Consider the following 25,860-nt stretch of genomic DNA (forward strand, 5'->3'; position numbering starts at 1 on the left):
TCTTGCGCGAGATCGTCTCGTGCCAGTATTTAACTGGCGAAATATTGTCGCGCGCTCGCGGTGTCATTTTCAATCCCGCGCCTAAAGTCGCCCATTGCAGTGAAAACCTGTGAACTATACTGCCTACTAACTGTCAACACTAAATGGCTACGATTTCAAGCTGTGTCCGCGCCTCGTCTCCGTGCTCGTGGGGAGGTTAGGAAACAATGACTGCTTCCACGTACGGTTCACCCAAGTTACTTTATTGGTTGTTTATCATGGGGAAAGGCGAAAGTGCACGACCTTGTCTGAGGGATGCTACGCCGTATTAACAACACCGAAGGGGAAGCCTGATGGACAGTTGCACACTGATGAAAGGACTTTCTGACAAGGTGAAGGATGATTGACTTGCGCGCTCGCGCGAGAACTCATGCATGATTTTATTTAGGCATGAAAAGCCATTGTTCTAACTTACTGTTCAGCTATTTTGTTTTATAAATATTTGGATACCTTAACATTTATTTAGATATAAAATGTATAGGTCAAGAAATAGAACGTTTTATCAGTATTTTTAAGAATATCTGTAGTGAAATATAAGAGAAAATAAAGAAAAACGTGGGACATTGGATTGGTTTTTCACTTTTAAACAGAAAAGAAACTTAATTTAATTTTTTATGATTGCTTCCTACACTCATTTATTAGATAACTTATTGCTTATTAAAGCTGAAGTCTTATTCACATCACCCCTTCAACTTAATTAAGCAAAACTACCCAGCACAGTATTCTCATCGACAAAGAGCTGATCGTTCTTACCCTGAAACCGTCTGAACGAGCCATTGTAACCTCTCCATCTGCTTTCAGCTGACATGCAGGCACTATGACAGGACCTTTGACAGGCTGACTGGTTCAGGTGCACAGGCTGACATGTGACATCTTACACACAGTGACATTGGAAATGGGGTTTCCTCCTAACCAGAGGCATCTCTCTCTCTTCCTGTTTTCTTTGTGTTCTCTTTCTCCCTTTCTCACTTGTCAAATGATGACATGCATGGCTTAGGTTGGTTAAAGTCCAGGAGCATTAAATAATCATGGTTGCTAGGTTGGCATGGATCCTATTAAATTGTTTCCATATTTTGACTGGGAGGTACTCTGGGTGATTTTGTTGTAGAGCAGGGTTTTCAGCATATGGTGCTCAAAAACAGCCTGAAGTGACACAAAGTGTTAGCTCCAATATGTCTGTTTGTCAAATCATCTTGTGGTGTCTGCCAGTAAATCCCTGGTGTCTTCTCACTCCAACTTGTAGAAAAGGAGAAGAGTAGTAGGTAGAGGGGCAACACTGAGCTGTCGGATCAAGATGGTGACAATGTCACATCAAATCAGTCCAATCAATCAGTCAGTCAATGTGATTTAACAAATGATCGGAACAGTCACAACTCGTAACAATAACCTTTTTTCTCCATTGTGAATGCAAAATGCCAGAGTTTGAGATCTAAAACATTTCCAAGTCAAATTATGACAAAATGTCATTCAGTATCATGATACTGTAGTCATCATAACCAATATTTTAACAGTATCATGTTTTCTTTGAATTCCTCTCAAACATAAACCTGTTGCTACAAAGTTTAGCAGTCCCTCTCCAGTGTGTTTAGGATCAACTTTCCCAGAGGCAGATTTAGTGATTTGGGGCCCCAGGCAAAATATAGGAATGGGGCCCTATATATTTACACACATTTATGTAGATCAATCTTGATATTTATTTTTTGTTGTTGTGATGTTTGCTGCTGCACAATGGTGTCTCACAGATGTGTCCAGTGTTTCTACATTTTTAATGTCCATGTTATTATAGCTTTCTTTCATGTTGTAGACCACAAAATAGTAAGTGATTTACAGATGAGATAAATGTTTTCACAAAAACAAAATAAATGCTAATGTTGCTAAAGCTACCATCATCTCTGCCTGTTTTCACTGATGCTGCCTTCACGTGCTACAAGAATGATCGTAAATAGAAATGTGGTAGTCAAAACTGCATATGGAAGCAATGTGAAGTCGTCCGCTTGAATCTGTCGAGCTCATTATGTGATGGTAAAGTCCACTTAAGAAGGTAGAGTTTTTTCGCAAACTTTTTTATAAGTTTGATTGCATCATATAATAATTGCTGTTAATAGTGTTCATGGTCTGTTTGATTACATCTTTAATTGATTTTTCCATACATTTCTGCCATATAAACTTGACAGTCACCACTGATAAGCCAGCATTAAATATTGTAGAAACTTGATTATATGGTTTCATGGCTTTGCAATAAAAAAATGTCATTATAATGGAAGTCAATGGGGCAAAAACAGCCACCAACAACTAATTAGGGAGAAAAGTTTTTAATCTAATGCTGCACAAAAACTAACAATGCATCAAAGCCAATGTTGTTACTAATCTTTGACATGCCCAAGACTGTTATAAAAAGTAAAAAAAAAAAATCCAGCCACAATTACTTTTATATTGAAAATAAGTCATTTTGTGTGTTTTTTCCCCCAAATCAGTGACATCATTTATGAACTTGGCAATTAAAGAGTTACATTCTTGGAGTTTTTTTTAAACATTTGGTAGTTTTAATCAGGACTGAAGTTGATTAACAGATTTGTGCAAAAAAAAATTGAAAAAAATATGAATCGGATACATTTTTACAGCAGTTTAATTGAGTGGATGTTTTCATCCACGAACAACTCGAAAGGGTAGTGAATTTGAACAATGCACAAGGGTTAAAATACATTTATTTTTATTAACTACAAATTTAAATGAAACTGACAATAAATGAGTAAGCGGCAGTTCAAACAATAAACATAATATTAACTTTTGCTCAATATTTAATAACAGCTTCAGATGCATCAGATTATATTTTCATTTGCTACAAGGATACACAAGAAGCACGTTCAGTGTGGACACACTGACTGTTGTGGTGGTAATAAACACCTTAAACAGCATCTGTCCGCATGTCCGCGTTTAATAGGCATCTCATTTGTGAAAAGCATTTTACGGGGCCCTTGGCTTTGGGGAGCACAAGGCGGTCCCCTGCCTTTACCTAATGGGCAACTCTGCCTCTTAACTTTCCCTTTTTTACATCACTTCTGTCAAACATTAATGTTTCTTAGACTGTTACTGTATAAGAAAAGCTGTTCTGACTTTCCATCCTATTGATGCTTCAAGAGGTTTTTTTGGAAAGATTAAGATTTATGGCAGTGTTTTTTTTTTTTTTTTTGACAAATGAGCAAACTTGAGCTTAACTCTAAAATTCCCCTGAGATTTATCTAGCCTAGTATTTTCAGGATCAGGAAAACTCTATCCACTCTTCCTCTCAGTCTACTGTAGAAGGTACATTAGCTTGATCTCTTTCTCCATTTCTTTTTGACCCTGATTCTCTCCCTGCTGCCGTGGAGTGGGAGTCTCATGAATGTGTTTAAGTCATTGCACTGACTGCACGGCTATATCCAGGAAAGCATATGTAATACAAATCTTACTATTATTGTAATACATTTTATTTTCTGCATATTTTCCTCAATTTCTATGATGAGTAATGTAAAAGTACTATCATTCATTATTTTATAGGATAAAAAAAATACCAATATTATACAATTTTATACAACATTTGACCAAAACGTTACAATTTTTTTATTATTATTTTTTTTTACAAAATAACCAACTTTTTTCTGTTATTGAGATGATGAATTAAACATGCAACATAATGTGGTTTCGTGAGTACAGGCAGTACATGCAGTAAATATTATAAACAAAGCATGTTCTGTTAATGTCTCTTATATTACTGTGAGAAACGCTGCCCTCATGTGGTGTCGTGACCTGCTTCAATAAATATGTTTTTTAATTTTTTAATTTTTTATTTTTTTTGGTACAATGCTTGAAATAAAGTCTGTGGTAAACACAAGGTCAAAATATTTGTATGAGTAACGGAAACTTGTGATTTTTTTAAGCTTTCACTTGTTTTGAAAAAGGTGATTGCTAACTGAGAAACAGGAAAACTTCTCACTAGTCTGCTTTTTTTTTACATTATCAATGTGTTTATAATCACACTCTTGCAAACTGTTCTCAAAATTACAGGGGTTTTTTTCTTCATTTAATAAAGACTGCAAGAGTTGTCTGAAGCTTAATGGAGGTAACGTAATAATGCTGTAGTATGTTTATAGCCTACGTTTAGCTTTTTACTTCTGCCAATTAATTTAGGTTTCAATTATTTGTTTAATTATGAAGATTATCATGATGAACAAAACTGATCAGAATCATAAACTTTGGTTAGTCACAAAGCTTATTTTCTACAATAATCCAAAAAGCCAATGAAAAATTCCTGTTGGGTTTTTGCTGTGGGAACCAGGGTAACATAATGTTGCTTTTTCCAATTCGATAAAACTAAATGGAAACCAGGGGTTGTTGAGCTCCAAAAATGGCAAAAAGCAAATAAAAGTACAGTAATCGTAGCTCATCACTACTGCACTTATACACAACATAAAGGTTTGGAACAAAATAACGTTGAGTAAACAATGACAGAATTTAAATTTTTGGGTTAAGTATTCTTTTAAGATGGTACCATGAAAGTCTAAAAATATTCCTTCATGAACATTTAAACCAAAGGCTTGTATAGCACTTGACAAGATGGACAAAAACATACTCAATATGTCATTTTTGATTCGTTGGGATAGAGCAAGGGTGACACTCGAGTAGCCAATAAATGTACAAGACATAACATCTAAATTATATTTCATTGGATGGATTAAAACGTCTGGAGATACAAGGAAAGTTGCCTTATAAACCATGATCAAAAGCAAAATCTTCTTCTGGAGTCAAGGTCAATGTCAGTGTTTGGCTTAGAACTTAGAAATAAGCTGCATGCACATCTTTTGGTGCTGTGACAATCCTGAAGTGTGTATTACAAGATTTCTGACTCATAATGCAATTGTATTATGACAGTTTTCTGACTCCGAGGCAGAATATGTGTGTGCACATGCAGTGTTGACCGTGTGCAGCCCAAGGCATCTGGTCTGATGGCAGCGAATGTGAAATGTGCTGAAACACACACTAACACACACATTCACACATAACCTTTGAGCACTATTTGAAAATCGTTGCTAAATATAGAACAAACACACCAGTAAGCCAAGACCTTCGGAGAAGACTTTAAGTCAGAATATCATTCACCATTCACCCTGCTAGAAAGTGACCCTGGTATCCAATCCTTTCCTCTCGGTTCTCTCGTTATTATCTTTTCCCTTGACAGGCAGGTTTGATTTTCAGTGATAAGACCACCTTAGAGCTGCCAGACAATCTTAGCTGAGGACCAAAGTACTTTCCACAGGAGCATCATGTATAGCCTTAAGTGTTGACCGATATGTTTTATTATGCAAGTGGTGTGTGCAGTGTATGAAAGCCTGTCACTCATGCTGCCACAACCATTTCACATATTCACATCACACACATTATTCATGCAGGGAATCAGCAATGTAGTCCGAACTGATTATTCATCATCATGTTACTCACAGATATAAGTGTACAAACACTCCGCCTCTGAATTAAAATTATGATTCCCTCAGACACACGGAAACTTCAGCACGACTTTGATTAGATACTTTTCAGAAAATATAAGCAATGTCATTAAAGTTATAAAAATATTTTCATAGTTTATTTGAAAAAGGTTTTTTTTTTGTTTATATACTTTTAAACACTTTTTAATCATTCTAATATTATTTTTGTTTCAGTATAATTATAGGGATAGTTTATAAAAAAAATGCTATGTTAGTAATCATTTGCTCACTTTTATGTGGTTTCATATTACGTTCTTCCGTTTCCATTTTTAAGAAATTCTTTACTTGCTTTAGTTTTTTTTTTTTTTTTTTATAACAATTTAGCTACCATTTACTTTCATGTAGTTTTGTATGACTTACATTTCCCAACTTTACTCCAATATTTATTAGCTTCTGGTTTAGGTTACTTTAAATGTAAAACTGAAGTTCATTTAATGTGAATACAAAATATTTATCTATTTTTTTCTTTTTAAGAAAAAGGTAAAGCACAAAGACAGGCATCTGCGACATTCACTTAAATGTCAGACTCGTGTCTGTTGAATGCCCTTCACTTATGTCCACCTTCCTTAGCTCTGCCTCTGCACATTAGATGGATCTGTTTTTACCTGCATGTATGCAGCGCGTCTCCTGCCCTTTCCATGTTCTTCAGTTTTATTCTGCATTCAGCAAACGTTTTTGAAGTTTGCCCTGCCCTGAATATTCTCTTCCAAAGTTTGAGCATACTTTCATATTGCATGTCAAAACCACCTTTGCCTTGACATCAAAGAGTCCTCAAGCTTTGAGAAGCAGAATGGCTATCACCTTCACGTATATCATAAAGAATACATCCATAATGAGCTCAAACACAGATTCACAGGCCAAAGGATTTTAATCACACTTATATAAATGTACGTTTTAAAAGACATTTCAAAAAACCTTCTTGAAAAAAAGACTTGCCCGTTCTTCACATCACCTTACACTACAAAACACTTGTCATATATAAAAATAAACAAAGAACAAAATTATAAGGGAGCTCTGGTCGGTCCCAGGTTAATTTAGGAAGGTCTGCATTAACAGCAACAGTAATCGGTGTCGATATTTCTAGCACTTTACATTTCCATCATACAGAACTGGACTGATTTGTAATGGGGGCAAGTCTGGTGAAGCTGAAGGGGAATGATGGGATGAGTTAAGTTCGTTTGTCATATCACATCGGGTAGTTGAGCACCACATCTTGTTTGGCCAGCTCCAACAACATAGGGTCGTCGAAGAACTTGCTGATACTGACGTCCTCGCTCAAGCCCTGGAGAAACAGAGAGACATGATTATGATGATGATATATGATGCATATTCAAACTAAACAAGTTGTTTAACTTTACAGGGACATCAAGCGTGTCTTACTTTGCGCCTGCGGGTTTTGATCATAAACTCTCTGGCCAGATGAGGGGCCGGCTGAGGCTCTAGAGGACGAATCACAATGCTCTTGTCCAGAGGATCACCCGGAACAATCTAGAGTGAGGGACAGAGACAATAATTACACAGGACAGTGGCGAAAATCTAATACCATGTGACAAACATACACACACACACACACACACACACACACAGAGAGAGAGAAACAGTGTTAAAAGCAAAGGGGCCCAAGATAAGCTGCTGCTGACTCAATTTTCTGCTACTCAACATCAAACACATAAGAACAACTCCACACACACACACACGGGTGAAATCTTACACAACTCACATTTTCCCCAATGAATAAAACAAAGCCTATGTTTAATTACTACTACTTGCATCTTTACATTATCTTTGTGAAACTTCTTATTAGCATATATTTTTAATTGAAAGTGATTCTTATTAGATTCTCTTGGTTGAAACACTGCAATAATGATTTTTTTTTATTATTATTTGAAGCAGCAAACATTAACATACAACAAATACTATTGTGTCTAAATACGCTCTATATTTTCATCATCACATTCTCACTTTTTAAATTCACCAATTCAAAATTATTTTAGCAATTTCCTATTATTAAATTGGAATGTTAAATCTCATTTGGTTCTTACAGTAAAAATACTGTAATACATTTTTGAATAATCCATACATTAACAATAACAACAATTAATTAATATAATTTAAATACTTAAATATTGAGATTACCGTTTCATGAATTGCCTTAAAATGTCACAATAAAAAATAGCATAATGGCCCTAGAAATAGGCTTCAGTTTAACCAAATTCTCTATTATTAATTTACAATGGTGAATCTCATTTTCTCCCATTTAAAATACTGTAGTACAATAAATAAATAAATAAATCAGCATAAATAAGTATAATTTTAATAATTTATAAATTATAGTACTTAATGATAATTCAGCAAATTAATGTAAATATAATTTCCTCATATATAAATCCTCAAACTACTGTTTTACTTAAATGCCATAAAAATGTAAAAATAAATAAATAAATAAATAATCACAGATTCAAATATTTTAAAATTAAAAAATCTAATTTTGCTAAAGGAATGTATGATTTCTTATCTAAATTTTGTTTCATTGGGTGAAACGTGACCTGGCATGTTGTTGACAGGTTTTGTGAGGTTCACTTCCACATGATGCTCCTTACATTCATTTAAACGCACGTAAGTAACGAGCGAGTCTGTACCTGCCAGTGGTGGAACACACTGAGTGCGAAGGCCTGGCCCTGCGTGTGTGTGCGGAGATCAGTTTCAAAGCCAAACGAGTCAATAGCGGGAATGAAAGCCTTGATGGCGTAGAGAGGAGAGCCAGGGATTGGAGCATCCTGCGTCACATGACCTCTACGGGACACAGAGACAAGAGATCAGTCAGAGGCTCGTTCTAAAAGAAGACTGTCTTTGTTAGAGACCTGCTGACTTGAGCAACAATCTGTTTAATGTGAGTGTGTGTGTGTTAACAGACGAGGAGTCAGCAATGTCTTCATTATGTTTGGGTGTACTGTACCTCCTGCGCGCCAGCACCGTGTACACAGCAGAAACGCAGTCAGCAGGGGCCTGAACCTCCACAAAGTAATAGGGCTCCATCAGCCTGGGCGTGGCCTACAGAAAGCAACCAATCACAAAGCAAAGAAAAAAGAGAGGGAGGGCAAGTGAGAAAACCAATTACAATAATCAACATAATCTAGTGAACTGAGTTAATGGATCACGTAATTGAATGAAACAGTCCAATAAGACTAATGGAAACAATGATTAGGCAGAGGAAGATGGGGAAGCGATGGCAGGATAAATTACCATCAGGAAGGCCGAGTAGACGACTCTGCGAGCTGTAGGGATGACCTGTCCTCCTCCTCTGTGCAGCGGCTCCTGTGCGATCACTGCGTCCAGGATCTTAAACTTCACGTTGCGGATTGCTGAATGCAGGGAATGACCAGCCGATATATTTGTTATTTAGTAAAAACAGAAACACCAAAATGCCAATTACGAAAAGGTCATTTACATATGAAAAACTTAGAGACAGCAGCAATACCAGCCTTTTCAATTTTGGGGGTCAAAAAGAGAGTGTAAAAACATTAATGAAAGAAAATGTAACAAAAGCGTAAGTAGACATCACAACAGTTTTAATGTATGTTAAGAAAAACGTATATTCAGATGACATGAACTGATACAAAGATCACACAATTAACAGAGCTATTAAATTATTTGTGTTTTTAAACATTAACTTTACAGGAGTGTGCAATGACATCAAAGGAAAACTAAATGTAAATATATACACAATATTAGCTAATATATATCTCAAATATCAGCTGATACCAATATATAGAACATTCCGAATTTAATTCCTAATGAAAGTTTGGTGCTTTTTTTTTAGACCGTTATGTTTTCGTAACCATTGAAACCTCTGATTTAAATGTTATGCAATGTCTTACGTTCATCACACAAAGGACCCTCGCGTGTGCCCCACTGGAAGCCCTGTACAATGCTGTCCTTCACTGAGCCGAGAAGAGCTTTATCTACCTACAACACACACAGAGAACGAAAACAGATTGTTATTTAGCTGTCAACAAGCATGCCAGTCCATGACCTCTCACAAAAAATCGACAAGTTCTTGATTTTTTTCTCTGATTGCTTGGAAAAACACAGTCCAACACATCCATGCCAAAAGATTTTAACACGCACATCTACATTCAAGTGGCCAAAGGCACTATTTCCCCATTTATTTATCAACACAGTCAGAGGAGAGATGAAGGTATTCTAAATTAATTCACTACCCAATTACACCTGAATATAATTAGGAGAAAAAAAAAAGATTACGATGATTAAATGAATATAAATGAATCTTGCAGAGCATGATTAATGTCAGCTCATTACCTCAGAGGGCAGAGTGTCATCTACTAAAATATTGGGCCCGGTTGTGTCAGGTCCAAAAGCCCAAATTGAACGAGCTGCCAGCAAATCCCAGTCATACTTTGTCTGGAAAAACTCTCCCAACTTCTTTCTACAGAGAGAAAAAAAGACGCATTAATTGGTTTTAAGATAGTTAACAGATTATGGGTGAAACAGTAGATCTTGTAAGTTGAACTGCAGCACAAAGACTTCCACTTCAAGGTTTGTGGGCGGTAAATTATTTTAATATTTTTGAAAGAAGTTTCTTATGCTCGCCGAGGCTGCATTTATTTGATCAATTGAGTAAATTCATACAATTAAAACAGTAAACAGTACTATGAAAAATGTAGGTGCTGACTTGGTGCTAAAGAAACATTTATTATCAGTGTTGAAAACAGTTATGCATCTTAATTTTAAATATTAAGAAAGACATCTTTGTGTTCTATATAACCCATATGTCCTCTACAGCTCTGACATGTTTTTACCTGTTCCATGTGATCTGCACCACCTCGTTCTCAATGTCTTCCGCCAGACCCTTCTCCAATGGCTCAGCAATCATGGTAATCTTATTCCTTCCAAATCACATACACAATGACAAATCACACATACATATACAAACACTGATGCATGTCAAGACTTTTACAGGTACCTTAAAAATAAATAAATATAAAATTAATCAGAACTGGGATTCTAAATGGTGGTGTTAGTTTGTTCCTTACTTTTTATTGGGCGTTTCCGCAAAACACTTCAGGGAGGACGTCTCTACCACAGTCTCACAGAAGGTCACCACTGGATCAGCCACCTGTTGTTAGAGATCAAAGAGAAATCACATTAAAAAAAAAGCATAGGTAAAAAGAGAGGAAAGAAAATTCTATGACAGCAAAAGAGCACCTTGATATCGATCTCAGAGTACATCTTCCTCAGGTCGTGCATTACACAGTCCAGGTACAGCTCACCTGTACCAAGAATCACATGTTCACCTGACTCCTCCACCTGAACACACAAATCAGCACAGATTAATAACAAACAAGTCAGTAATACATCTTAGTTATGAATCCTGAAAATGTCAAAGTAACCCTGCCGATTGCCACTGCAAGTATATGTGATATTCGGTTTGGTCCAGAGGCTTAAAACATGAGGCAAATATGGTTTTAAAGCAATACTGGTATCGTAGGTTGTTCTAGGAAATGTTACCTTTGTTGTGAGTGATGGATAACTCTTGTTGACTTTTCTGAGTCCATCCAACATCTTGGGCAGTTCTGAGGGATTGACTGGCTCCACAGCAATTTTTATCACTGATGCGGTGTTAAACTTCAACGGCCTGAAGATCTGAGCCTACACACACCAATACAAAGAACATTCAACTTCAAGCGTTTTATTAATTATTACTGCTTTGTTTCAAATAAATCTCTCTCTCTTTCCCACCTCTTCATTTCCACGGGGCTCTGTGATTGTGGCTGTTTTGACAATTGGCTGGTCGCACCCTTCGATCAACACCCAGTTACCAGCAGGGACACGATTCACTTCAATCTGATACCTGGCATAAACACATTCACCATAACATTTACAAAGACTACCGTGGGGAAAAAGATACTCATGTGTGATTACTTTAAAGCAGTTTTCACTCAAATATAGTAAACTTTTTACAAATAATTACAAAGAAACAACAAGTAATGAACTGAAATAAGTGTGAAATTTTGAAGTATATGATTTTTTTTTTGTAATACAGTCTCCAATAATCTTTTATTTGTATCTTTGGGCCTCAAGATGGCATACAGTCATTAAAATAATAACAGTTTTGAAAACCCCTAATTTTTAAAGTGTGGCTTCTAGAAGCAAATTGGGCATTTTTATAATGAATATACTTTGTTGCTAGCTATGCAAAGCTAGCTAAAGCTAAATTTCTTATGGGGTACACGCTAAATGCATATTTAAAAGATCCTTATCATTAAATCCTGAACAACTAGAAAACACATAGGGCGGGCCTTCAAATATTGGTGTGAAAAATGTGGGACCATGGACTAATAATGCTAGCAGAATGATCAGAAAGAGGTGTGACGGTCACCTAGCCACAGAAATCCACAGACGTCCGATCGTGCAGATCTGAGAGTCCTCCTCATCCTCCAGGCTGTAGTTCTCTCCCAGAACCTTCACCGGCTGTCCCGCCTGCAGGGTTCCACTCAGGACTCGACCGAACGCGTGGAACTGAACCCCGTCATCTGTGCTGTACATCTTAGTGGTGTGGCACATCAGTGGACCCTAAGAAAATATCAAAGAGTTTACTTCTTTGGGCCTGATATTTTCATTTTTAGGCTTTCATTTGCTAAGACAACATGTGCATTAACTATATTTACCAGATCAATTCTAAATCGCACATAAGGAAAAGTCATGTGACATTGCATAAAGTAATGCAATAGAATAATTCACTTAGAGAAGAAAAGAAAACATTTCGCTCTGGTCATTCTGAAACACTGGAGCCAAAGCCTGTCATTAAAATGATTGACTACTCCCAGAACTGTCTGACACGCTGTCGCTCCCAGACATAAAGCATCTGCCACACAGTTTTGTCTGCATGCTCTAAACCACAAATTATTTATTACAGTTTACCTAAAAAAAGAACTACAGTAGCATCCCCAACGACCACGACTTCCATTTCCATTCATATTTTGTTCCAAATTATTATCAAATATACACTACCATTTAAATTTGGAGTCAGTAAGGTTTTTTTCTGAAGAAATAAACAAAAACAAATCTGCATCATTCTCTGCAGATCCCACACTTACATCAGGGTCACACTCAGACATTGTCTCTCCGAGGTCCGAGTCCAGTCCACCCGTGTAGCTGTGCTCTATCTTGGCTTTGGCACCACCCTGAGGAGATGGTATGTGTTGCACGCACATGTCCACAAAGCCTGTTGAATTAGCACATAATATTAGACCGAACAAAGCTCACACGTGTGCAAGAATTATAGTTTACTGCACCAACACAACAGCACAAAAACAAAAATGAGACTTGCCTGTAAACTCTCCAAAAAAGCGGTTACACACAAGGCGCAGCAGAGGTCTGATGTTTAGCTTCAACTCCTCTTTAGTGAGGTGAATGCCGAGCTCATCCAAGACACGAGGCAGAGACGTATCCACATCCCCCACCACCTACAGACACACACCACAGTTAAACACCCCAGGCATTAGTGTGTGTTTAACTGCCTATGTCTGCCTGAATCAGCATTCATTTTACCCAAGTAAAGTGAACCTGGGTGTATTTCTCACCTGAGAAAGAATCTTGTACAGCGGCTCCAGAACGAATTCAACAAAGCTGCGCTGAGAGTTGCTGTTGGGGGCTTTCTTTGTGAATTTCCTCCTGACAGGCACAGAACAAGACAATTTACAATCAAGAACCAAAAAACACAGCATTTAGGCAAATTGTCCGTCAAAATAAAATTAGCTTTAGATTCTTACGTTTTAGGGTTGAAGTAAATGTCTCCCCACAGTCTTTTGGCAAACTCCATGTAGTTGATGTCGCCTGGAAAACAATTGAGAGTAAAACAAGTTTTCCGACAGAAGCATCGAGGATGCATTTGAACAATATTTTTGTGTTTGCGTTGCTCACCATAAGTGTCTGAATAGATCTTGGCAAAGGAGCCAAGAGTGAAGCAGATGCTGTATTGTGAGGAAGCGAAACACACGTTCCCCAACAGGGGAGACACAATCAGAGACTCATCTGTGGAGTATGTGCTGCCAGGGAAAAAAATAAAAAAAAGAGATATTTATCCTTTGGAACTTCAAATTGCTTGGTAAAAAACAAAGTAAAATTAAAAATACAATCAAGTAAAAGACAAATAGTAGTTCCAGGATTTGTTTCAACAGCGTATAGTATCTACAAAAACATCTTCCTGTAAAAATCGTTGGGTACCTCAGCAAGCCGTTGACCTCATCCACAATGTGGCGCAGTTTGTAGTAGGCATCAGTAGGGGGCAGCTTCAGCTCCACAATCAGACGATCCACTTTATTAATACAGATAGTGATGGCCAACTTCTCCTGCACTGCATGCTTGATCAGTCGCTCAGTGTTTAGCATCACCTGAACACATTCAAAAGTTTAAACTTACATTACATAACTAAGTTAATTTGACAAATACAATATAAGCTCACAAAAACATGATGATTTATATGACAGTGCATTATGATGACAACTACATAATAATAGCCAAAATATGTGTGCACTCACCCCCTCAGCAGCATCGATAAAAAGCACAATGCCGTCAGACAGTCTGACTGATGATGTCACCTCATCAGAGAAATTCACATGACCTGAGGACGGGTTCAAGAGATAAATCTCCTGCTTCTGCACAGCACATTATGTACTTGTAGTTTTTTCTAAGTTTTTTAGTTTTTTAATGTGTGAAAAGATGAGCACAGGGAAGAGTGAAAGAGGGCAGGAAGTACCTGGCGTGTCCATGATGTTGAAGAGGTAGGATTTGCCCCGAGAGTCAGGCAGCACCATGGTTACAGGTGTACTCTTGATGCCAACTCCCCTCTTTTGAGAAAACACAAAAATTTGAAACATGAGATGCTGAACGCACTTGCTTACAATCACACAATTTAGTTGATTTCTTACCTCTTGCTCTGTGAAGAGGATATCTGTGTATCGTAACTGTGAAAAAGTAAAAGATCGATATTGTAACATATCCAGTGTTACTGTAGAGCAAAACACTTATCTAGTCTGTTCAGCAAAACACCTCGCTGCATGTGAAAACTGTAGATGTATGTTCTTCCCCCACACACAAAAACATATATACAACAAGGCAGAAGAAATTACAAAGAAAAATAAACACACACACATTTATACTTATTAAAAACATAATAAAATAAATAAATGTATAACAACTGAAACCACTGGAGTATTTTATTAAAGGAAAACTCCACACCAAAATGAAAATTATGTCGTCAAACACTTACCACCATATATCGCTCCAAACCTGTAAAAGCTTCAATTGTCTTCAGAACACAATTAAAGATTTTTTGGATGAAAGCTGGGAGGCTTGAGAGTGTCCCGTAGACTGCCAAGTAAATTACATTGTCAAGGTCCAGAAAAGTATAAAAAGCATCGTCAGAAAAGTCCATCTGCCATCAGTGCTTCAATCTTAACATTATGAAGCGACGAGAATACTGTTTGTACGTGAATAAAACAAAAATAACAACTTCATTCAACAATTAATTTGTCAACAGTTTCCTCCTCTGTGTCTCTACATATCCTTGACAAAGGAATTGTTGAATAAAGTTGTTATTTTTGTTTTATTCATGTACAAACAGTATTCTCGTCGCTTCATAATGTTACGGTTGAATCACTGATGGCAGATGAACTATTCTAATGACGTCTTTCATACTTTTCAGTACTTTTACAGTGTTATTTACTTGGCAGTCTATGGGACACTCTCATGCCTCCCGGTTTTCATGCAAAATATCTTAAATTGTGTTCTGAAGACGAACAAAGCTTTTACAGGTTTGGAACAACATGGGGTAAGTGGGTAATGACTAAATTTTCATTTTGGAGTGGAGAATCCCTTTAATATTCATATTCTTAATATAAACAAAAAAAACCTTTTGTTTATATTTAATGAATATATACTTACATCAGAGTCATCTCTCTTACGGATTTCAGGATGTGTCTGTTCAATGAGGCAGTCCACAAAGCAAGTCTTTAGGGACAAAACAAATGCATTTTAGTTTGCAATCAAAACTAATGAAATCAAACTCAGCGCACATGAAAAGCAACACATGATGCACCTTCGTTTATTAGATAAAACTGAACAAGCATGACAGTGTCCTTTACCTTGCCATGGTGTAAGTGTCCACACAAGGTGACATTTCTGATCAGTTCTGAGCTGTCCATCAAATCAGCGAGGAACCTGCGGACAGACATGCATGTAACAATATGCAATTCAAACAAACAGGAAGAGAAGGACACTACACAACAGTGAACTCACTCCATGTCATAGACGGTGACGGGAAGCTCTTGCTCCATCAGAGTAAACTTCTTCATCTTCACGGGTTTGATGATGGGCTCTGAGGAGGAAATAAATTGAGGAAAATTTGATTTTGCATTGGGTGTGCATGTAGTGCATAAACTAGTATTCCTCCAGCATGTCTGTTACCCGTCAATGGCTGTGTATCTTCTTCTTGGACGATAGTCTCCACCTCAGGACCATAAACTTCCTCAGCCGTGGGATAATATTTTTTATCTTCATGCAGAACCACCTCCATACCACCACCACCCTCCTCCTCATCAGCCTCAGCCTGGTCTTCATCATCATCATCCTCATCCGCCTGTAATAAGAAAAACTGCACTCAGATCCCACTTGTATTTGCTGCAGCTTTCAAGATATTTTTTTGTGATTTACAGGTTTCTTGTGCAATATACACAAATGAACAGAGGTCATAAAACATCTGGGACGCACCTCATCAGCATCCCGGTCCTCTGCATCTACTTCCTCATCTTCATCAGAGTCCAGCTCCGGTCCAATGTAGTTTCCGAACTCATCATAAAGATCTGTCTCCATGTTGACGAGCTCTGATGGAACAAAACAGATTGGAATTACATTTACCCACTACAGTGAAGTTATTAACATACATGGGATTTAGTTCAATTAACGTGCAGAGCCAAAATCTCTAAACAAAACGTGACTACTTCAAAAAAAAAGTTATATTGAAACTTAAAATTCCTCATGATTCTTTAATTAATTAATTGCGCACAATACTACCAATCTAGAGCCATGAGTTTATCTTTCAGAGCCAATAATACACACGCAGAACGTGCATATGCAAGATGATCAATCATATTACTAACTTACTGACAATCACAATATATCTAAAATGTAAGGGTTTAGAAAAGCCTCAAAGAAAGCCGTTAAGACATCTAACGTTAAACGCGCTACAAACGTACGACAGAATATGAATGAATGACTCATTAAAAAATCTTTCATTTCTTTCTCCAGCGTATTAACGCACTATGTATAAGAATTGTATACCTGTATGCGACTGTTTGTGATTTTATTGTTGTTTTAAAGTCGTTCCTCTTGCTGTGTCCAAACCATGCACCGCGAGGTCCTTACTCAGAGCAACGTATGGCGTACGTTGGTGACGTCATCATCCGTCGCCACGCACGTTGCCCGTTTGAAAAACAAATCCCGGGTACAAAAGGATTTTGTAAAAAAAGAAAAAACATTCTGAAACTGCTAAAAATCTATACATTGCTCTTGTTACGAGGTGGCATAAAATCTAGAAATTAATGAGAACATTCAGTCATGGGGAGCACAAATGTACTTACATTTAAAAAAATATGATTATTATTATTATTATCATATTATGGAATATGATTAATACATTTTATTTAATAATTGCAATATAATTTTGATTAAACTCAATTTACATGTTCTTACACATACTAATAGAAACCATAGGTCATTAGAGACTCTTAGAATAAATACAGCTATCAAGATTTAAAATATTTGACATATATAATTAATTAACAATGGCACATTCCTCTTTCCACAATTAATAAGACATATCCTCTCAAGATTATCCAGCAAGTCAAATAATAAAATGTACTGGCAGAAGATGGCACCATGGCAGTTGTGTGCCTGTTCCTCTTTGTGTTTCACTCATTGGGCATCTCTAATATTTTCAGTCCCACATAGTTTACAATATCCAAGTATGACTCAGGCTCCATTTGTTGATACGGGGATCTCATGTGGCACTTGAACATTGGCAGGACTGCAGAGGTCAACATCCACTGTTACTTTCCAATTGTAAAAAAAACAACAACCTTCCAATAAACAACATTAATGGCCAATCTAAAGGGGTCATGAATTGAGAAATCTAAATTCCCTTGATCTTTTGACATATAAGTGGTCATTGTGCTTTAAAAACCAAATTAAAAACCTTAAAAATACTTTAAGTTTCAGAACTCAAAACTTTCTTGTTAGTCTTAAAACAGCTTTTACTTAAGCCAATCTGCCAAAAATGACAGGTTGGAATGTGCCACTTTTTGACATCACAGTGTGGCTAAACCCCTCCTCTCCGCAGAAGATCAACTTCTACTTCTCACTGTTTAGCTCCGCCCACTGATTTGTGTGTTAATAAAGAGAGATACAAATGCAAGTCTATGCAGAAAGCAAATATTAAAGATGGCTCTGAAGACAATAAGACACTGTACAGTGTTAAGTCGTGGAAAACACAGTCTTTGCAATGCCTTCAGATGGATCTTATTTTTAATGAAGATCCAGACCGTGTCAGTAAGAACTTGGTCTTTTGTTCACTTCATTTGAACTCGGATTAATTTATAAACAAGGTACAATTCGACACAGGATTTTCACAAAGATTGAAACTAAATGCTAGTGTGACTATATTGGATCCCACTGTAATGTTGCACCACAGTGTGAGTAAGTGTTTGTTATTACAGATAGTTTGACATTAACTGAGTATTTCTGTGTTTTAAAGGGGTCATGAACTGCATTTTCTATTAATTTAAAATGTTCTCTGTGGTTCACTGATAATTTTAGTATGATTTGACATAAAAAAAAAACATAATAATTTAGAATTGGTTATTTGCTATCATGCTGTTCTGCCTCTCTGCAGATTCATGCCGAACGCTCAACACCTTATTCTTCAACACGGAAAGAGAAATTGATTTGCGACATGACACAACAGTGCTCGCCTTCCGATCTAGATAGGATCACAATGAAGGCCATTCAAATATTTTTCACAGCTTACATTACACAGTGTCTTGTAATCTCTCCTCCTACTACAGGCAAGTATCGGTGGGCGGAGCGAAAGAGGCAGTGATGTAGAAGCAGACGTTGATCTTCTCCTGCGGAGGCGGGGTTTAGTCACACTATTACGTCATAAAGTGGCACATTCAAAAACAAGTCAGTTTGGTTTAAAAAAAAAAGCTGTTTTTGAATTAATAAGAAACTTACAGTATGCTTTTATAGTACATTGACCTGTTACATGTCAAAAGATCAAGGAAATCTTGATTTCTCACTTCATGACCCCTTTAAACCTAAATCACAGCAGTGTCCATCTGTGAAGAATGTAGGCTGGCAAACACACACAACTGTTAACCAATCACAGCAGTGGGTGTTTACTTCAGAGCTGACAATCTGCCACATCTGTTCAAACAGAGCGTTCTGATAAGGGGTCAAAACAGGACAGAAAATAGCCTATTCTAAAAGATGACATTTTTTGATTTAAAAACTTGATAACATTATAAGTGGCTCTCAGAGAACAGTACAAAATGAAAAAAGGCAGCTTATGACCCCTTTAATACAACTGAAATATAGAACAGTGTTGTTTTTACACTGCTAATATACTGTATTCAGTGCTGAGAAGTGAGGAAACGCATAGTTACAACTCACACAGAGTTACACAGTTACAGAGACACAAACATTTACAAGAGCTTATATAAGACACACTATTTCCTGTGCTTTTAAAATGGTTGCCTCAAAAGCACTTTGAAGAAGGCTTTGTTTATCGTAGGAAGGGCATTTTATTTATCAGTCCAAATGAAATATCAAGAACAGGCTCTAAAGACACTCTTACCTTGAAAGAAAATTGAATGTGAAATTTTATGTGTGTAAAAGAAAGCCAAGGAGAAGATAGTGGAAGAAAGAAAGACAAAAGTGAAATCAAACATGATTGCCATGAAGCGAACACTTGCTGAAAACAACATTTTATCAGTAGGGTTTAATTAATAGGATGAATAAGAAGAGAAATGAGAGAAAAGATGTAAAAAAAATTTATTTTACAGTAAATCATTACTCTTCAGAATATATAAGATTTTATTTAATGACAATGGAATTTTACTGTGAAATTGCATATTTTTAGACAGTAAAATGTATTATTATGTTAATGAAAATAAACACTACTGTTCAAAAATGTGGGGTTGGGAAGATACTTTTCTAAAATAAACTTTTATTCAGATGCATTTAATTGATGAAAACATACAGTAAAGACAATTCAAAATAATACCAAAAAATCTTTGATTTCAAATAAATGCATTTGAACTTTTTATTCATCGATGAATCTTAAAGATGTAACAGTTTTCACAAAAGAATTAAGTAGCAAACCTGTTTTCAACACCGATTATGTTTCTTGAGCAGCAGATCATCAGATTAGAGTGATTTCTGAAGGCTCATATTTCAGCTTTGCAGGCATACATTAAAGGGGGGGGGGGGGGTGAAATGCTATTTCATGCATACTGAGTTTTTTACACTGTTAAAGAGTTGGAATCCCATGCTAAACATGGACAAAGTTACAAAAATTAAGTTGTACGTTTGAAGGAGTATTTTTGTTCCAAGGCGGTGAGTAAAACTGCTTCAAATATCTCTGTGTTGTTAACTTAGCTATCGGCGCGTAAGCACATCAAGTAAACAACATGCGATGTTGTCATCAAACTGCACTTTCCACATGTACAGCTTAAAAAAAAAAAAAAAAAAGACGACAAAATGGAACTTAGTCATTTTCCAAAAAGGCTAAGCAAATATATACAGTTTCAGTACATACCACATAGAGACGTCGTTGCTGATGCTGCTCTTGTTCAATTTCAGCCTCTGGATCTGATTCTGGATCATAAATACACGCTGAATCTGATTGTTAGCCATGGTTTGTTTTGGATGATGTTTTTTTCCTCACGGTAATGTCACAGCTTCCAAACGCTCTCAACGCAAAAGCCTATTCGCGCTCGTGATTCTTTAGCTCCGCCCACACGTCACGCCTCCAGCCGCTCGTGTTTTTCCGGGAAAAAATGGTACAGACTATCTTTCTCTTATAAATATAATAAAACTAAAGAATTTTTGGAGTTATGAAGGATGCAGTACTACTCTATAGGTACTCAAGATTAACAGGATATTGAGTGAAAACTAGCATTTCACCCCCCCTTTAATTTTTTTACATCATTAAAATAGAAGCAGTTATGTTCAATTTTAATGATATTTAATAGCATTACTGATTTACTGTATTTTTGATTAAGTAAATGCAGCCTTGGTGCGCATAAGAAACTTCTTTCAAAAACAGAAAAAAATAATAGTGTATAGTATTTTCAAGACAATACACTGTATGTACTTTTACAATACAACCTTGTCAAAATTGTTCAAATTCTTGTCATTTTTAATTGAAAGTAAACTTGTGACTAATCATATTTGATAAGGTAAATTAGCTTTGCAATGCCTTGCTGCATCGTATATTCATTAGTTATTGTTTTTAACTTTAATTAATCATGTAATATTCCACGTGGTTATCAATGAACTACATTCAGAGCTGTTTTTTTTTGTAATTGAAATGTTGATATATTAACTCGTAGCAGTTAAATAAATACAAACTAATAAAATATTTATTCTGTAAAATATGCAGGCACCAAAATGCCACCCCATTGAATTTCTGACATACTTGCCAGTTTACATTTAACAGGATTTATTTTAAAGTGAAGGATGAGAGAGATAGAGAGAGAGAGAGAGAGAGAGAGAGAGACAAGCCTACACATTTGAAATTTGTTCTGATCGTGTTTCATGAATGAGGCCCGAAGTGTTTCTAATGATAGCAGCCGGTCACAGTGAGGCTTAAAGCACCTTACTGTCCATGGTTTCTGAGAAAATCAAACGGAACATCATCTCTTCCATGATGTTGCATCACGTACAAAATGCAGGAGAAAGAAAGAAATTCACAGAACCCACTTCTGTATGAGTGCATGTCTTTATGAATCAGCAACATGTGTAGGCTAATGAATTTACCAGAATTTATCATGTAGTCATCAGCATTATTTGATACGGCATGGTAAATATGCATGAGTGGTTATACTTTATTCTCATACTGTATTAAAATCTACCACACATTAGCAGCGTATCTTAATAAAACTATTGTTATGTGATGACATCATCCATGCAATATAATATGTGTTTACGTGATCGCATGTGAACCCTCATATCATCACAAATAGATCTCCGGATGAAATGAATAATTCTAAGTGCACAGGTGGAATAACAGATGACGTTTTCCACCCGATCTGTCCATGCAGAGGTTTTGGAACGGGATGGTGCTGAAACATGTGTAAGGAAGGAAGCACCCATGCTTGCAGCAAGGCTTATGTGTACCATATAAAATCTATCTGAGGAAATAGTGAGGAGACCTCAAAACCTCTTGGGTGCAAGAGATCCATTTTCCAGAGGCTCGATTCCAGATGTCACAAAAGCAAGCAGGATGGTGCCAAATGCACACACCATGTATCATGAGTGTAAATACTCTGGCATAAAGAAGAAATTTATTGCGGCCTAGAAATACTGTAGCAGACATAACAGACAAACAAGGTTACTGTAGCTCAGCTATGAGATGGTGCTGCAATACCAAGTTCACTGGTTCAATTCCCATGAAATATGCGAACTTTCTTCAATGTATTATAAAACACCTTGATTAAAGTATTTGCCATTTCCTGAAAAAAAAAATAGCTGATACTCTTTCTTGTATTTTGTTTTATAATTCTCTTTTGAGTTTCGTGTTTGCATGTATGCATGGTGTGTGAGAGTATTCTCTGAGGTGCTGCTCTACTAACTCTCTCATTACTCATCTTGATCAGCACACCTGGGCAGCGGTGAAAAAAAACGACACACTTTACCCTGTGTGCAATTCCACTCTTCTGTTCTGTATCAAACACTAATGTCTGCTCCATTACAGCTGCATGCTTATTTTTTGTTGCTTCTGCCTGTCGTCAGTACAACCTCATCTCTAACATTATAGGCTACAGTAGATTTAGGTCTATATCTCAAATCACTCCATTTACTGGATCAGGATTTATTATTCATATACTGTATGTGCTGTATCTACTCCAGTACTGGACACACACACCTGGTAATCAGCAGCTGGTCCCTGTGCTGTAGTTGATGAGACTCTTGATTGTTGGTAGCGAGAGAAGAGAAAATTGCAGAAGAGCTCGTCAACCCCATTTACATAATGAAAACACAACAAGAGGCTCAATTATTGCTTGATATTTAATTCTTTTGTGAAACTCAGGCATTACATAAAGCTATTTTGTGTATTTTGGAACTAAGAGGGAAATCATTTATGATGTGTATTTTCCAAACAGAAGTACAGAAGAATTTTCAGTTTTCCTAAAAACACACACACACACACACACACGTGTCTGTTTTTCAACAATGACGATAAGAAATGTTTCTTGAAGACCAAGTATTAGCTTATTAGAATGATTTCTGAAGGATCGTGTGATACTGAACACTGGAGTAATGATGCTGAAAAGTATAGTGTATTAAAACAGATGACCTTCATTTTTAGTAGAGAGAAAGAAAGTTAGAGACTTTATTGCACAAGGTGTTTTGCGTTTATGTTGCACATTTTCAGTTGTAATTCCTGCAGGTGTATTTTTTTTTACTTCTGATTAAGCAGGAAGAATGCAGGTCTGTCAGAAAGATGGAGAGAAAGATGAATGGCAAACAAGGTGCAAACTAGTTTACAGGAAGGTGGAGAAACAGCACAGCACATTTGAGGTCACACACTCACACACTTCTCTACTCGAAGTAGATCGTGCTTAGTGCATCACTGGGTGTGTGTATATATGATATTTATCAAATTCACATTGTAAATGGGTCTGTGTGCTCTTTAAATTTGATATCATTCCCTGTGTGATGCATACTGTACTCCATTTATCTTTGAAAAGAAATGTGTGAGAACTTCTCAGACAGGGCTATGGTGATGAAACACACAGTGAACAAAAAAATTGTGTCTTTATGGCATCAATGTGTTGTGTTTGAGTATTAGATAAGCACAAATATAAAGGATATGCAGTAAAATCACACAAGATCCCATGAAAAGGCAAACAGCTGGCTCAACTGACCCTTTACTAATAAGCTTCACCTTCTTGTTTACTGTTGCTAGTTCAGACAAGCTTTACAGAACATCCCATAGGAATAAACTCTAAATGTCTGTTAAAAGAGCAAAAAATTTGCTCATGAAGTGGAAAAAAATTGAATAGATATTTGAATGTGGGCTGGAATGAAGCGTGATATTGCAAAGCATCTTTTTTCTGCTGTTATTCTTTAAAGAAATTGCTAGAATCCACAGTAACAAGATTAAAAATGGAGGTGGATGTGAATAAAAATTTAAGCAAATGGTTATTTGAAACCTTGTTTAATAGCAATAACATTAATGTAAGTGACCTGAATTTATGTCAGTTAACTAAAAGCATTATTAACAATTTACCTTTAAGAAAGTGGGTGATGTTACACGTTAATTTGGTAATGAAGGCAGACACACAGTTTAATACAAAGCAAGAATGTTTCAAAATGTATAAAAAAATCTTGAAATGGGGGGAAAAATACTGTGCAACAATGTTTATGCATATTGATGGATAATTGTTTTTAAAGTATACTTACAGAAAAAGGTATCCAGCTGTCACTGGGGAGGTGCAAAAGTTGAAAGACACATCTTTGTACCTTATTTACCAATAAATGGTACATATACTGTAAGTACCTTTTGAAATGTTACTGCCCCAGTGACAGTTTTGTGCCCTTTTTCTAAAAGTGCAGGCTTGCATTACAAAAGAGCAATAGCTGGACAAATAAAGCAAACAGCAACTGCTTTAACGTATGATTGGTCAATAGCTTATTTTGAGGGAGGGCTTAGTGAAAGGTCAGAAGTACTATAACACTGAACACATTGCTACACACTCACTTATGCTCATATCTCTTTCAATCAGCCTATTTTTCCACTCATCTTATTTTCATGCTCCCTATGGCATAAAGTTAGAAAAAAGAACAAACACACACACACACACACTTCACTTAATAAACTGTCAGTGTTTAGATACACAGAGCTTAAGAAACACAATATATAAACGTGATAGCCTGCTTCCTTTCACATCTGCAGAAGGCCAAGATTATCTTCACAGTGGGAAAACATTCACAGTGTTACTTCATTGATAAAAAAGAACACGCTGACATGATTGAGTTTGTGTGTGTGTGTGTCTACAGTAACAAATAAACTCTAGTCCATATGGACCCTTGAATTTCCACAACAGACATATGTTCCCCTGCCTTAGGGGCAACACACAGACATATTTCCTAATAAATATTACAACAAAATGACATGCACACAAACACTTGACACTCTGGACTGACAAAAGTCTTCACAGCTTTATGCAGAATAAATGAGCAATTATGCAATGGCTGAATGGGTCCCAATTAGGTGTGCTTTAATGTGTCGTGTTCACACACTGAGCATCGGATTGTCCACTGATGTGGAGATAAATGAGCATTTATGATTTATTCTCTGATCTGAGATTGCTTAACTACACCATTCCACATGCAAATAGTGTTTCTCCATTGACAGTCATTTAAAAGCAGTTGTGTACATTTTAATTACTTACATTTTGGTTCATGCCTCACACAGCTATTGTACGACTTCAGAAGGCTTGGAATTACATTTAGTAGACACTTTTATCCAAAGCAACTTACAGCGCATTCAGGCTATACATTTTTTTTTTACCAGTATGTGTGTTCCCTGGGAATTGAACCCACAACCTTTTGCACTGCTATGCTCTACCACTGAGCCACAGGAACACAAAATATAGAATACATGGAAGTGCACACATTGTATGAACAACTTTTATAATACACTGGAAAAGACTTGATGTAGAAAGTTTTTGCTAGTAAATTTGACAAATAATCATGAAGACAATTAAGTTAAACATGAATTAAACATAACATTTTGAAGTAGAAAGCATGAAATAATATTTTCCTGTAAAACATACTCCAATAACGTTTGTTTCACAACCTTGAAAAATAACCTTTTTTACTGTGCACTTTTATCTTGCTGATTTAGAGTGTGGTATATCCATTGCATTGAAACAGAGCATCCTGGATATTCCTTAAATATTCACCTTTTCTGTTCAACAAAAGAAAGACTTTA

General features: G+C 36.5%; 1 protein-coding gene across 1 annotated transcript; it reads right to left on the reverse strand.

Annotated features, from left to right (window-relative positions):
• Positions 1–6,407: 6,407 nt before the first annotated feature.
• On the reverse strand, positions 6,408–17,062 carry eftud2 (elongation factor Tu GTP binding domain containing 2). The gene is made up of 28 exons (XM_052544698.1): positions 16,920–17,062; positions 16,350–16,462; positions 16,047–16,218; positions 15,879–15,957; positions 15,725–15,800; positions 15,525–15,590; positions 14,510–14,545; positions 14,338–14,428; positions 14,120–14,202; positions 13,806–13,972; positions 13,503–13,627; positions 13,352–13,415; positions 13,163–13,253; positions 12,910–13,045; positions 12,677–12,804; positions 11,959–12,152; positions 11,319–11,430; positions 11,088–11,228; positions 10,785–10,886; positions 10,613–10,695; positions 10,379–10,465; positions 9,879–10,005; positions 9,437–9,524; positions 8,802–8,920; positions 8,515–8,609; positions 8,198–8,351; positions 6,939–7,046; positions 6,408–6,840 (listed from the first exon to the last, which is right to left on the reverse strand). The coding sequence occupies exons 2-28, from the start codon at positions 16,449–16,451 to the stop codon at positions 6,745–6,747; spliced, it is 2,922 nt and encodes a 973-aa protein (XP_052400658.1). The 5' UTR covers positions 16,452–16,462; positions 16,920–17,062; the 3' UTR covers positions 6,408–6,744.
• Between the last annotated feature and the right edge of the window lie 8,798 nt (positions 17,063–25,860).

The sequence above is a fragment of the Carassius gibelio genome, chromosome A3 (assembly GCF_023724105.1).
Source record: "Carassius gibelio isolate Cgi1373 ecotype wild population from Czech Republic chromosome A3, carGib1.2-hapl.c, whole genome shotgun sequence".
Classification (NCBI taxonomy): domain Eukaryota; kingdom Metazoa; phylum Chordata; class Actinopteri; order Cypriniformes; family Cyprinidae; genus Carassius; species Carassius gibelio.

Excerpts from the sequence above, each read along its gene's own strand:
- eftud2 (XM_052544698.1), bottom strand. The coding sequence starts at position 16,451 with ATGGAGACAGATCTTTATGATGAGTTCGGAAACTACATTGGACCGGAG. Across the intron at positions 12,805-12,909 it reads CTTTTTTGGAGAGTTTACAG|GCTTTGTGGACATGTGCGTG; the intron begins GCAAGTCTCATT and ends CTAATTCAACAG. Across the intron at positions 11,431-11,958 it reads CTGTGGATTTCTGTGGCTAG|GTATCAGATTGAAGTGAATC; the intron begins GTGACCGTCACA and ends TGTTTATGCCAG.